General features: G+C 35.3%; 1 protein-coding gene across 3 annotated transcripts in view; it reads right to left on the bottom strand.

Moving 5' to 3' along the window:
* Positions 1-15,871, bottom strand: part of LOC110021367 — a 64,153-nt gene that overhangs the window by 11,203 nt on the left and 37,079 nt on the right. For all 3 annotated transcript variants that reach the window (XM_020719834.1, XM_020719835.1, XM_020719836.1), the window contains 3 exons: positions 13,823-13,903; positions 13,489-13,650; positions 11,291-13,375 (listed from right to left, as the gene is read on the bottom strand). In XM_020719834.1, the coding sequence (XP_020575493.1) occupies positions 11,291-13,375; positions 13,489-13,650; positions 13,823-13,903 (2,328 nt within the window). The remainder of the gene's footprint in view (positions 1-11,290; positions 13,376-13,488; positions 13,651-13,822; positions 13,904-15,871) is intronic.

Genomic DNA, 15,871 nt, shown 5'->3' with positions numbered 1-15,871 from the left:
CGGTCGTAAACGATTTTAGGTCGATGCACTTACGATTTCGCTCCCAGCTTTACTGATTTGACTTTATTTTAAAAAGTGGATCGACCTCCTTTTTTTGTTTGCTTTGTTTCTTTTTTTTAACGGTCAAGTTAAAAATGAGAATTTCCGATTTAATTATTTTCGGAAATGATTCATGGTCTTAAAGAAAAATATGAAAAAAAGAAAAAAGGAGAAGAAATTAAAAGTGAAATTTGGTCTGTTGAGATGATAAAAACCTAAAGAGGAGATAGGATAACAAATCATTCACCATTCCTTTTGCATAAGAAAGATGAAATTGTAATTGGAAGAGTAGTTGAGATTTGGAAGAACTTAAGAGTTTAAATGACGATTAGAAGCATGGATTGAAAGATCAGTATACTTGCATTTAGGTTCCTTAAGCTTTGAATAAACTTAGACCCAATTGTTTTAACTATGATAAAAACACATTTCACACCCCTTTTGCCAAAATTATAGGTTTACCCCTAGGTCTTAGGAGTCTGATAGCGAGTTAAGTTTGATCTAAAGATGTTCGAGGATCGTTGAAAGATACTTAATTGAAGATAGACATTTTAGAACACTTCAAGCTCAAACTAAAGTGTAGGCTTTCTAGGTCTTAGGAGCACACCTTAAGAGAGAGTTCATCATCCTAATTTTCAAATGAACCTAAGAAGACAGACATGTGACCCCAGTTCATAAGTTAATTAGGGCACTAGACGTCCACTAGGTTGTGGTTCATGACTAATTTAATTAAATCAAATAATGAAATTCTTGCATTAACGTGACAAAAAATGAAACCCAATTCACCGGGATTTGAGCTTGAATTCTACACTCAGATCCTTCTGGCAATTGGGGATATTTCCAATATCACATATAAATCTTCTATTCTTGGTCTTTTATATTTGATATTGTATTTTGTTTTATTTATTTGTCTTTTTCCTACGATTTGTCGGTTTTCTCGAGTTTTTTGTCGGTTTTCTCGAGATTTGTCGGTTTTCTCGAGTTTTTTTTTAGGTCGTGCTTTCTCCTGTTTACACAACACATACTAGCTAAACTTAAAGGAGCAACAAGCCTCCCAGGTATACAAATTTAATTTACATTATAGTATTTTCTTTTATAAACATGTTATACTGTCCTTATTCTTTACTGTACAGTACATTGTGCTTTTCCTTCACACTGCATATTTTACTGCTTAGTTTTTTTGTACTATATCTTAGTATAGGATAACCTAGTGGTTAGGTGCATTTTCAAAACTAAAACTAAACCTGGAGGTGCTACGACGAAGAGCTTTGGAGCGAACACTATGGGCAACACGACGAGGAACAACTTCACGGTGGATTATCAACATCAAAACACTTTCACATCACCGATCACTTTCCTTAGTTTAAATAAAAACCCATAGGAGTTCGAGGCAGTTCGCTTAGCGCAGCGTAAACCCTCACATATCACTTTTAGGCTTTTGCATAACCCTGTTGTGCAATTATGTCCGAGCACTTTAGGATTCCAAAGTTACTGTACATTACAGTGTAAATCCTCCTATCTTTTTAGACTATTTGTACAATCTTATATCGTGCAAATTTAAGTCCAAAATTCTAAATAAATTTCAGGATTCAACATCAAATAACCTCATTTCAAAGATGTAAAACCAAATGATAGGATAGTTTTGGAGATCACCAGGTTTTCCCCAGATCTGTGATTTCCCAAACTTTTCTTCCCTTTGGATTCCTTAAATAACTGTTCATATTTGAGCCACTCCCGTTTGATTTTCTCATGTCCTATCTTGGAAACTCTAAACTTTAAAAATCTTGAAAGCAAAATCACGGATCTTAATCGAGAGTTTTCTTAAGTGATTTTGGTCATTTAAGATATAATTAACTATAGGAGCTTGCTTCTGTAGGGAACCTGAAACCCAGATAAAATAAACTCTATCTAATTTTTATGTTAGGTAGGGAAACTTGTTGTCCTTTTTATAAAATATTTCGCAGACCAAAACGGATGTCACAAACTCTTTATTTTAGGTGATTGAATTCCTGTTACAAGTGATATATTTATTTTTCGGGATAAGTGTATTACTTGTAGTATTGTATTCAATCATCTAAACTATTTAAAATGTGAGACCCGTTTGGTCTCACCTATTTTAAAATTAAAATGATACTTTTAAAAATAAAAAATGTTATATTCATATTTAAATTATTTTCAAAATCACAAAATCATCACTTTTTCAAATTACGAAGTTAAAACGGCCGACACTCTCATGTACTATATCACCTGACTATTTTATTGATCATATATGATATGATACAATATCTGACTCACTATGATAAGTACATGAAAATACCACATAATTAGCCAAAACATTTGACTTGCATAAATTTTTTTCCCGCACACGGAAACTTATGTGCACCTCATATACAAGACCTCTTGGTAGCATAGTATATGCTTGATGATAAATAATAATTAAAAGGCCGCACTTTATGACACTAATTGTATACACTACTATTATTGTAATGTGATTCATTATTCATTTATTGTGATTTATATACTGCACAATCTACATATTGTATTTAATTACATAAGATTTACTTGTTCAACATATATGAAATGCTCTTGTTCATATCATTCAATTTTCATGTATTAAATTCAGTTGTAGGTTTCATCTTACTTACAAGTTGTTCTCTCACTACTGTGACATTTACATGTTTTTAGAGAATGATAAAACTAGTGGAGTGAGTTGAGAATTTTTGAAACACATTTAATCTATAGGTATGTGTGTGTATATCCGGAAAAAAAGATGATGATTCTAGATTTTTGTTATTGTGTTATTGATGATTTAATAGTTGTGGGTTGAATTTTGTGCGTTGAATTTTAGAAGATAAAAGAAAGTTCTTCTAAATAGAACTTGGGCTAAAATTTTGCTACTCAATTGACTTGGTACGACCCACTACAATGTGTAGGCTATATCAGGTTTGGTCATAAAAGAATGCCTGAAACCTATTTTCATGGTCATCAACCTACTCATATATATGAAGAATGACCGAGAAAACCGCCTACTATTGACCACCACCCACATTCCCATTCAATCATCATTTGATGCTTGCCAACATTTAATATTTATTAACCATCCATGTCCAATACCCACTTTCCTGGTCATTAATTTATCCTCTTATTAGAAAAATGATTGAGTGGATCAATTATTGTTTGATGTTAATGTGTTAAAAGATTGCATGAATTCCTTTATGTTTTGTATATCATTCTGGATGAAATTGCAATTTAAAGAAAAATATTTTTGTGTTTTTCTTACAGTTATAATAGGTATTAGGAGTGGAACGAATTGGAAGAGACATAGAGCAAAAAAGAGGTGAAATGGAGCAAAATGCTATATAGTGGGTTGGGGCATTGGCGCCTAGGCGTCAGCCCCCAATCTAAGCAACCGAGAGGCTGGCGCTTAGCCTTGGCGCCAGAATAGTGACGCCTAGGCGCTAGGAACCGAACTGGAGACAGTTACAGCAGTTCAACCCATCTGTTCAAAGCGTCGTTTGAGAGGACCGGAGGCAATTTGAACAGAGGATATTGAAGTTTATTTAGGAAAAACTTGAAAACTTTGACAAAGAGTTTTTGGAGAGGAAGACCTGGGAGTTTTAGAGAGCTTTTGGAGAGGAAGGGTTGGAAGTTCTACTGATCGTGAAAAAGATATATTTAGAGTAGAATGCTTGCTTGAGGGTAGAGAGAGCAAGTCTAGAGTAGAGAATTTGTGAGGATCTGAGCGTTAAAGTGAGGAACCTAAGGGAAAGCAGCAAGGCGTTTTTGTGGAGCATTTTCAAGATTGTGTTGAGGGAGAGAGATAAGTATTATGGTGCATAAGTATTGTATTTTTCTGTAAACTCTTTGGTAGTGCTTTCTCTTGGTTTAAATAAAATCTTGTGGTGTTTTCTCTATGTTTTCTAAGTAATCTCCTCTATCTTTTCCTTGTGGTGATGTAGTAGGATGTGTAGAAATGCGGAAATGATTTTAAATTGTCTTTAATCTTTTAATGTGATGATTTTCCTTCCGCATTTCATTTACCTATTATTCTGGCCAAATGATTTGTTAAAATCCATTGTGAACTCATAATGACTCGGGAGAGCTATGGCATGAGCAACTAGAAATACCATGTTGACCTATAGGGCATAAAGCATAAGTACACTATAGAGAGATGCAAATGGATAGAAAAATAATCGTTGATGAGTTCAATCTGCGGCTTAAGAAATTAAGGTCACTTTAACCAAACTTCTTTATGTACTCGGGAGAGGGTAAAGAAGATAATTGCTCCTATTTATCACTAGTCATATTTCAATTTGCATTTTCTCATTTTCTACACTCCATTACCATCAATGCAAGGGAAGCTTGCTTTAACACATGATTATCACTAACTCAAGTAGGCTAATTAGAATTTCTATAGGGTAAACTTTAAACTTATTTGCATTGCAGTATAGACTTTTAACAAAACGTAAATTTCTTTAAATTCCAAACTGGAAATGAATTGAGTAGGCTAGAACCTTTTCCTAAATTAGTTCATCATGTTTCTCTGTGGGATCAACATTCCGGACTTAAAAAAATCTGATACTACTTTGACCGTGCACTTGTGTAATCCATCTGAGCGTTGAAGCATTTGCTAGGGGTCAAGCTTTTCCGGCGCCGTTGTCGGGAACACGAAGGTGAGAATTTAGAAGAATTTTAGTTGAACTATTAGAACTTAGATTTGAAGATTTTTAATTTTGTTTTTTTTTGTTTGTTTTACTATTTATTTGTGTTGAAACCTACTAGTGAACCTATATTTAGTGAAAGCGTAGGCCAGGTCCAACAGAAGTTGAACTTTACGACTCAAAACTAGAGAGGCATATTATAAAAATTAGAAAACAGAAAAAAAATTAACAAACTTGAATAAAAAATGATAAAAAATCAACATATTAATATAGATACTCAAGAATCAATTAATTAACATCATAAAAGATCATTAAGGAATTACGATAATCCTACGACAGATGAAATTCACTTAAGTATTCAAACTCCAGCTGTAGAAGTCAATACTTTTGAACTTAAGTCTGCTATCACCCAAATAGTGCAGAACAATCAATTTGGGGGAACCTTGTATGAAGATCCAACTTATATTTGACAAGTTTCTTAGAACTTTGCGCCAAATTTCGCTACAGCGGTGTTTCCAATTATGTTGTAAGACTTAGGTTTTTTACCTTTTCCCTGGGGAATAAATCTCAAATATGGTTGAACTCATTAGCATCTGGATCTATTAGTACGTAGAATGAGCTAGCCCGAAAATTCTTAGCCAAATATTTCTTGCCTTAAAAAACGACAAAATTAAGAAATGATATTACCTCATTTTGTCAGTATGACAGTGAGTCGATATACAAGGCTTGAAAGAGATTTAAAGAACTTATAAGGAAGTGTCGGCATCACGCTCCGTCCGATTGACTGATTGTCCAAACTTTTTACAATGATTTAGTGGGATCCCTAAGATCTATTATCGATATTGTTGTTGATGATTCACTAATGTTGAAGTCATTTGATGAAGCCTATTCACTAATTGAGGAGATGACTACTAACAAATTCTAATAGCCTGCTCAAAGAGTAAACTGGAAGAAGGTAGCTAGTATACATGACATTGATCTGCTTTCAATTCTAACTTCTCAGATAGCAGTTATATCTAGGAAATTAGACTAATTTGGGATGAGTCTACCACAAGTACCACCAATAATTGAGAAAAATTCATTTGGACAATTGGTTGACGCTAACACTTCATCATATGAAACTTTAAATGTGATAAACAATCGACCTAACAATCCTTATTCTAATTTCTACAACCCAGGTTGGAAGAACCACCCTAACTTTAACTAGAATAACAATTCTGGTGGAGGAAACCAACGATGGGGTAATAATCAAACAAAATTCTATTAAAAATTGGCATAATCAAGTTAATTCTAATTTTAGACCTTTTTATTCTCCTGGATTTAACCAGAATCCACAATTTAAGGAGAAAGAGTTATCAGTGGAGGAAGTTGTTTTGCAAATGGGAAATCAACTGCAGAGTCAAGGTACTGTTATAAAAAATATTGAGGACCAGTTGGGGCAGATTGCCAACTCTCTTAGCAATCGACCTCAAGGAAATATTCATAGTAATACCGAGATAAACCCTAAGGAGAAGATTAATGTGCACGTCAAAACTGTGAAGTTAAGGAGTAGAAAAGAGTTAGAAGATGTAGTTCAGAAGAAACTTGAGTTGGAGAAAGAGCATTCAAAGCTTGAAAAACCTAAGGAAAAAAAATCCCAAAGAGTAGATAAACTCGTTTCACCAACTCGGATTAACTTAGAAAAACCTCCACCCTTTTTTCCTCAAAGACTGTAACAACAAAAACTAGATCAACAATTTTCGAGATTTTTCAAAGTTTTTAAGTAGCTAAAAATTAATATTCCTTTTGCTGAGGCTCTGGAGCAAATGCTAGCTATGTAAAGTTCATGAAAGACATCCTCAACAAAAAGAGAAAGTTTTGAGATTATGAGACAGTTGCACACAATGATGAGTGCAACACTATCATTCAGAAAAAACTTCCTTAAAAACTTAAGAATCCCGGGAGCTTTATTATTCCTTATGCAATTGGAGAAATATTTTATGACAAAACTTTATGTGAACTTGAAGCAAGTATAAACCATATGTCATTATCTGCCTTCAAAATGTTAGATTAGGAGAAGAGTCTTCTATTACTGTAACCCTTCAATTGACCGATCAATCGATCACTTATCTAAAAGAGGTTATAAAAGATGTTCTTGTTAAAGTGGATAAATTTATCTTCCTTGTTTATTTCATTATATTAGGCATGGAGGAAGATAAAAAAATTCTCATCATATTAGGTAGGCCTTTTCTGGCTACTGGATGAGCAATGATAGATGTGCAGAAAAATGAATTAACAATGAGAGTAAATGATCAGGAGGTAACTTTCAATCTATTAAAATCTATGAAGTTTCCTTCTTAGGGAAATGAAGATGCGTGTCTTCTATTGTTGTAACCCTTCAACTTGCTGATCAATCGATCACTTATCAAAAGAGGTTATAAAGATGTTCTTATTAAAGTGGATAAATTTATCTTCCATATTGATTTCATTGTATTAGACATGGAAGAAGATAAAAAAATTAAATAGGTCTTTTCTGGCTACTGAACGAGCAATGACAGATGTGCAAAAAAATGAATTAACAATGAGAGTAAATAATCAGGAGGTAACTTTCAATCTATTAAAATCTATGAAGTATCCTTCTAAGAGAAATGAAGATGCGTGTTTTTGAATAAATTTAATTGATTATTTGTGTAATAGTCATTTTAGAGAAAGGCTAAAATAAAAAAAAAATAATACTATCAAACCACCTAGAATATATTAACAATTCTTGATAATTACTCAGACCTTATCCTATCACAGGCGCCCCATACTAACAACCTAGTGTAGGCTTAATTTCTTAATATATTTCATGAAACCCTTAAAAGTATATTTCTTGAAACCCTTAAAAGTGCTTTTGTGGAGAGAATTCGTGAATTTCAAATTTCCATAACTTTAACCATCAACATCTGACTCTAGCCATCGAGCCCAAAAAAAAACACTCATCATCACCCAACGCTCGCTAACTCCTAATGTTAATGTTTGTTGTCGATTAGTTTCTATGCTCATTGCCACCTAATGCTAAAACCTACCATCTTACGCCTACAATCTTTGATATTTATTAGCTACCAATGTTAACCGCCTTCCTAATAGTCAATTTCCCCTTTTAAAATAAATTGCAGAGTAAACTATTGACCAATTCTCAATATATTAAGTTCTAAATCAATCATCATCATTATTATACATTTATGGTGCGTTTGTGACAGCTTGTGCTTATCTGGATAAGCAACTTATCTTAAAATACGACCTGCGGACGACCCGCGACTTGTATTTAGTGTAAGAACCCTGTCATGTTTTTAGATAAGATGTCGAAATGTGTTTTTCAAGCGGTGAGACTACATTCTTATAAGCTGCCCGACCCTTAATAGTGTTTAAAAACTGCCAACTACTAACGTCCAACACTTGCTTTATTGAACCATTGCCCAATGCTCGACATTCATAATCAATTTTCATTTGAAGCCTACCAACGCCTGACATCTACTAGCCACTAATACACATCTTCAATTCATTGGTCTACACTTCCATAAGGAGAAAAACCGAGTCAATTATCCCAAAATTGGCAGTCAATCACATTCAATGCATACCTAAGAAGGGCAATCAAATGACCACCTAATATCACTCCATGACAACTCAAGCATATCAAGACCTCTACTTCAAACATTTAAGATATCTTCCACAACTGTTATGCTAAATTGCATTAACACTTTATTCTATTGTGGGGAAGAGTATCATTTACAATAAAGAACACACATTGGTAGAATCATTTCTTCCGAACTATGATTAGTGATTCTTCACCTTCTTGAATTTTATACAGAAAAAGTCACATGTCCCCTATGAGGGGCTCTTTATTTATCATAATTTATACGGGATTTTCATTCAATTTTAAGATGATAAACATTCTATACCATCATGAATCTTCCAACATGCAACAAACATTAAAGTCATATCTTTTTTGTGTTGATTATGAATTATGAAAATGTTTAAAAAGATACTTCGAGTTTCACATCTATTATATGATATTTGCAAGTAATATTATATATGATAATTTTAAGTACTCTGGATCAATTATGTAAAAGAAATGAATATCGATCAGGGTATATATAGAGTTAAATTAAAGTAGCAAAATGGGTGGTGTCTTTGAAAAATCATACAGCAACAAGCCTTTATCCCACTAAATGGGGTAGGTTAAATGAATATTTTTTTCCCCATTGTGTCCTATTGAGTGTCACATTTTCATTTAGCTCTAATAAATTAAGATCATATTTAATACAACATACCCAAGTCCTTTTAGGTCTACCTCTACCTTTTTTAACATAAGTCAAATCTAAAACATCTACCCTCATAACAAGATCATCAGTTGGTCTACGTTTAATGTGACCAAACCATATAAGGTGAATCTATCTAATCTTGTCTTCAACTAGAGCTACTCCAACCCTTTCACGAATATATTTGTTTCATAATTGGTCTCTAAGTGTAAAGCCACTCATCCACCCGGGCATTCTCATCTCAACAATACTTAATTTTATGCTTCTTTTACAAGCCGACATTCTGCACCATAAAGCATTGCAGGTCTAACCACCATCTTATAAAATTTTCACTCAAGTCTAAGCAGAACTTTTCTATTACACAGTAGGCCCAATGCATCCCTCCACTTCAACAATTCAACTTGAATTCCACTAATAATATCCCTATCTATATCACTATCAAATTGAATAATAGACTTGCGATATCTAAAACGTTCACTCCTTTTAATGACATGATCACTCATTACTACAACCCTGCCACTAGGAGATGACCCCTATAATTCAAGTTGACCTTCATATTTCATTTATTCAGATTTAGATCTACACATACAAAAGCCTTTAGCCTCTAAAGTTGACCTCCAAAATTCAAGTTTTTTCTATACTCTCTATCTCCAGCCTTATCCACAAGAAGGGTACATCTGCTAAAAGCATACACCAAGGTACATCCTCTTGTACATGTAAACAAGAACATCCACAACTAAAACAAAAAGATATGGACTTAAAACCAATATCTGGCATAATCCAATTGAAATAAGAAAATATTTGGTCAATCCTTCTTGTGTTCGAACATAAATAACAACTCTAGTATACATATCTTTAATGACTTGAATGTAGGCAAATATCAACACATTTCTTTTCTAGAACTCTCGAAAGTACTTCCCCCGGAATCTTATCATAAGATATTTCTATATAAAAAAAAATAAGATGTTGATATGTGGCAAAGCTTTGAAAATTTATGTGTTATCATAACGTCATGACAACGTGAAACTAAATTTTATAAAAAAGGAATTATATGGATCCAAGAAGTGATATCAAAGTTAATGTGATTGAAAAGAGAGTTTTAAGATTGATATGTGTCAAAGTTAAGGATGGTAGAGCAAGAAATGAAGTAATTAATGATACAATGAGAGTAAAACCTATTTGTTATGTCTTGCATTTAAGTACAATGAAAGATGAAAGTAAAATATGCGATGCAAGGTAAATTGACAAGATAGAATTAATATAGCAAGTTCAAGAAAAAAAATTTATAGGTCAATGTTGAAATAGCTAAAAGCTAAGCAAAAAGAGTTATTCCACTTGTCACTCAACAAGGATGAATTGAAGAAAAGTTATAAATTTGACATAAAATAGTTGTGATAATTTAATGATAATTATGATAATAAAGTCCTTTCATCCGAAACCAAGGTCATACTTGTGATGTTTGTTCGCTTGGAGGTGGGAGAGGCAAGCATTTATCAGTGCAAATAAACATTGCATTCGGTAAAAAAGAAAAGAATTCAGAAAAGTGTGGTCACCGCCACCTTCAATAGCCTCGTTGTACGATTGTGGAACAATGCAGGACTTACTAATAGCAAAAGCAGACTCTGAACCTGGAGGAGGGGCACGAGCAGAAATAGGAAATAGGCAAGTCGTAGACAAGTCGCCGGTAAGGGCATTTGCATAGGAACAGAGCGTCGATGCCATCCCTCTCACAAGATAAGCGAGGAAGCTGTTGGCGCTGTCGGGCTCGGTTCGTCTGGAGAGCTGCGCACAAGAGGAACGTTGCCGACTGCGCAAAACTATCGCAACTTGACTGCAAGACGGCCGCGCGTAGAAAGCGGCACGAAAACGTCGCAGAAGCAGACGACGAAAGCAGAGGCAACGTTCGTCGTCGTCTACGAGTGCGAAATCAACATCGTCGAAGCTCGCGAAAGAGAAGCTCGACGAATCGCGATCGGGGCGCGAGCAGCTCGACGAAGCTTTTAAAAGATAGAGCGAAAAAATGCCGTAGTAGGGCCTAGGGTTTGCCATGAGGCAAAACCATAGCAGAGCGAGATGATTCGTCGTCTACGAGTGCGAAATCAACATCGTCGAAGCTCGCGAAAGAGAAGCTCGACGAACCGCGATCGGGGCCGCGAGCAACTCGACAAAGCTTTTCAAAAACAGATTTTCAAAAACAGAGCGAACAAATGCCGTAGCAGAGGCTAGGGTTCGCCGTAAGGTGAAACCCTGGCAAAGCGAGAACATTCCATACAGCAAATATATATATATATATATATGCTCTTACATTATTACCTGCAACTTCAACTGAGCAACCTCCTCTTTTAAGCATTCATTTGTCTTTTTCAATTCATCAGTAGTCACTTCAGCTGATACTAAACCAGTTGAAATGGATCTTGGGGGCAATGAAATTAAGGAACCTCCAAGTGGAATGGTTGGCCTACAAACTATCCTTGTGCCATGAATAGAAGCAGAGCATATATTCATTGGAGACCTGATCATAATATTTTGAGAGTTTGGCATCTGCATGTTTTCTCTTCGAATACATTCATTCGGAATAAGGGACATTGGGTTATGATTGCTTTCCAATCTCTCACCCTGCCTTGATTGCCTACTTTCTCCTTTAAAGGAGTCAGCTGAAGAGACTCTCGAAACAACGGTCTCCTCAGCCAGCTGAGTAGATATGTGAGTTTCACTTGCATTTTGCTGCTTTAAAACATGAGAATGAGTTCCAGACTCTAAGGACTTCCTTAGCTTGTTATAGCAAATATCACACACACGATATGGCACGTGCATGTTTGGTGCTAAGGCAGCTCTGATAGACTTTCTGCAGGTGCAAGGTTTGCAAAAGACTTTACCACAGTTGTAGCAATTGTGGCGTTTTCTTCTGAAACCAAATGGAAGATGACAACCAAAACATAAAGATTGATCAACACTTGAAACCCCTTTATGAAGACAAATAACAGCAGTGAAATTTAAACCACAAGCAACGCTCTTCACTTGCTTATCTTTCAAGACTTCAACAAGCGTAGGCCTGTCACGGTTAACATAATCTCCATGGCCGAGCTGGCCATTTTCACCCTTGCCCCAGGTGTAGACTTCACTTTTTGAGGTCCGCACAGCAACATGGTGAGAACCACATGATATCTCTTCAACAAAGCTATCATAAAGTTTACCTTCCACAACTGTGGGAGTAATTCCATTAGCTCGTCGGTCCCCTAGCTGTCCATAAATGGTACTTCCCATAGTATATACTCTTCCAGAAGCAGCAAGCACAACTGTCATATCATGTCCACAGGCCACCTGACAAATATTTGGCTCAGTCAAGGAAGCAACACATGCTGGAATAAGCCTGTGCTCTTTGTCTTCATGTCCAAGACGGCCTTGATCTGCATCTCCCCATGTGAACAATTTTCTGGAGACATAACTGCCAGAATCCGCAGATTGTGATTCCATCTCCACAACTGCAGCAGTGTGCCAAACACCACAAGCCGTGCTGATTGTTCGCAGACCTATTAAAGCTTCCACTTCTCTTGGTACATTTGTGCTCATACGGTCTCCATGACCCAAAGCACCAAATGCTCCATCACCAAATGTGAAGAGCTGACCCAAAGATGTAACAACAGCTGTGTGCCATGGTCCACAAGACACTGACGAGACATGCAAAGCTGCCATCTGAGCAGTCAAAAGCTTCGGAACCAAATGACTAGCCTCGCTCCCATGCCCAAGTAGACCGGAATTGTAAACACCATCGCCCCATGTATAGAGATCTCCAGATGATGTTACCGCACAAGTATGATACTCACCGCATGCCACAAACTCAACATTCATGCCACTCAAAGCATTGATGAGTTTTGGTTGCGAAACATCGGCTTGTATTGCATGCCCCAATCTGCCCCCGAATTCTTCACCCCAAGTAAAGACCTCTCCTTGCCTGGTAACTAACGCTGCATGTTTGCTACCACAAACAATTTTTTTTACATCAAGAACAACGGGTGATTCCAAGGCTTTCGGCAAAGAAGTGTTGCATTTAGAACTGAGCAAATTGCCTCCTTTTTGGATATGACAGCCAAGCAACCCATCACCGATAAACTCTCCCCAAATAAAAGCATCTCCTAATGCATCAAAATCCCCCTGGCCTGATCCATGACTTGAAGAGCTTACAGCACTAGATAAACTCGCCCTAAAATTTTCAGATGTTGAACAGCGGCCATTTGAGTTGTCTGCAGATGTCGCTGAAGTCAGTGAGGTACTGACTGAATCAAAATGAAAAGAACCCTTGTGTGTGGTATATAGAATAACATCAGTAAACACACTTCCGAAACCATCCACTGGAGGTTTCTCAGCTGCAAGGCCAACTGGCTGTCTATCTTCAGGGTCCTGAAAATGGAAACAAGAAGGAAAACATGCAAAATTATCAAAGATTCTATAAGGAGAAAATCTTCTGTCACTGAACCATGAAATGTTCTAAAAAGACGGAATGTACTACTAACAGAGGGTAGGTCTAATGGAGACTGTCTGTAAATTGACTTTGAACTACTACAATCAGATAGTCTGCCCCCATTTGACTCCAATCTCTTTAGGTAGTTTCTACATGAAATCAATGCCTTCAAACCAACAAACCATACTTCCGCTTCATCCTTGTCCTTGCATATCTGTCATAATATATAGGACAAGAAGAAGAAATTGAACATTATGGAAAGATAAACTTGAAGCAATTGCTGACAATATCCGGGATAAAAATAAAGTAAAAAAAACGGGACTAAAGAAGCCCAAATAAAAGCACATGACCAACCGCAATAACATGAGTAGAATAAATATACTGACCAAATCTAAGGATCTGTCCTTGTATATAAGGGAAAATGACTGATACTCCTTATCAGGCTGAGGATAACGTTGAAATATTGCCTGAAAAACAGTTTAACATGAACATTGGATTGAAAATTTTTTGGTTTCTCCTAACAGAACTACAAAATGCTCAAATTACAGAAAACAGCACTCAAGCCAAATTTGCAAGATAACTTATAGGTATTAAATGAGTAATGTGAGTAGAAATTAAAAAGACAAAGCATTAGTCGACATAAGATTCAATCTTTATCATAAGATAGAGACGTTGAGCAAATTTAATTGATAAAAAAATTCATAGTTGCAATGAAAGGCATGTCAAACTAAATTCTGATGCAATAAGATAGCAAGGCATCTCTGTAGTGGACTCAAAATGAAAGAATTTTTGCATTTCCATCCAGGATTTCATCTCTGATTAATAGAGATTTGCCTTCAAAATGGCTTATATCAATAAAAGGTGTGATCTGGTTGAAGTGGATGGAGGGCAATGTAGAGATTCATTGTTTTTAGATAAATTCAACCCAAACATGTGCGCTTGAAGGGTCCCATTTCATATTCTTTCAAAAGTAAAGCCGTAAATGGATTGGATGTCTAACTGTATATCCAATACCGGATGTTCGATCCAGGGAGGGTCCATTTGTGCGTGGAATGAATTTTCTTCTTGTTTAAGGATAATAGTAAAATTAAGTTAAAATGCGGCCATTGTATTTATATAAATTATGCTTCATATCACAACCTAGGACAAAGTTCACATGAAAATATAACTTGCATATGATGTAGAAAACCTTTTCTAGTTTTGATGCTATTTTACGAAGACGAAGTTCCATCATATTCGGCAATTTAATAAAGCGCTTAAAGAAAGGAATAATTTATTAATTTGGAGGTTTATATTGTTCAGCTCTAACAGACATGCCATGTCATAGCTTGAAAGAAAAGCTTGAAAGACAGAAGAGTTAAGAGCACAAGGAAGAATCTATTCAACACAACTTGCTACCAAACACAGCCATTAGCCATTTGACTTAGCCCAACTTATCAAAACTTGCACCATATTTGAATACAAACCTGCAAACCAATGCCAAACAACTCAAGACACTGCCTAAACAACTAGATTTGAATGCAATTGCAGAGCCTACTAGAGAAAGATGATGAGTTAGAATTAAATTTTGACTTATTACCATAATTTTCCTTTTTCACCAATTTTTCTATCATTAATACAATAAAAAGGAAGACAACTTAAATGTGAGATTTTAGCAATGTTTTCTCAAGTAGATCTTGCATTTTTCATACTACTTTCGCTTGATTTTGAGAAATTCACTGCTCTAATTTAAGTACATTTGTTAATGTAGAAACAAGGAGTAATTTGACGAGCAGCAATTTTTTTTTTTTTCTGGATTTCCCAGGGGCGATCGAAAAGGATAAACAAATATGGAGCGGTTTGAGCGAAAGATTAAGCGTAGGACACATTGGAGGGCTCGGGCACCCAAGGACCTAAACCTAGCACCCAGATGCTATAGCAACCACCCAACATTTGGACCAAAGCACCAATTTTGCGATTTTACGGAAGCTTGACTCCAGATCAAAAGATGTTCTAGTGTTGAGACGCACAGGAGCCAAATCAATGATAAATTAATGGGAATAATAATGATTGAGAAGGTTTTAAATGAAAAATGAAAAATTTCAATCAATAATTAAAATAATATAATTATATAAAAGATTAATTAAGCATAATTTAACAATATGATTAAGAAATTATATTTTCTTTATTATTATAGACATAAAACTGTATGAGATGAAATCTAAAGGTGTAAGAACATTGAAGGCAAGCCAACTAATACCAAATGAGTACTCATGTTTAGAGTAATAATTTTATTTTTTTTAGACCAAATACATCAATTGTTTTTATGTTTATTCAATCAAATGTTATTGCATCTTAAATCATGGTTTCTCTACTTTGTTAGATAATTTAGTCAGTGAAATGAATGACATGGACTATCTTAACATGTTTATATTATTCAGATATATATATATATA

Source organism: Phalaenopsis equestris, unplaced genomic scaffold (genome assembly GCF_001263595.1).
Source record: "Phalaenopsis equestris unplaced genomic scaffold, ASM126359v1 Scaffold000134, whole genome shotgun sequence".
Lineage (NCBI taxonomy): Eukaryota > Viridiplantae > Streptophyta > Magnoliopsida > Asparagales > Orchidaceae > Phalaenopsis > Phalaenopsis equestris.
This window is presented reverse-complemented; position numbering and strand designations above follow the sequence as displayed.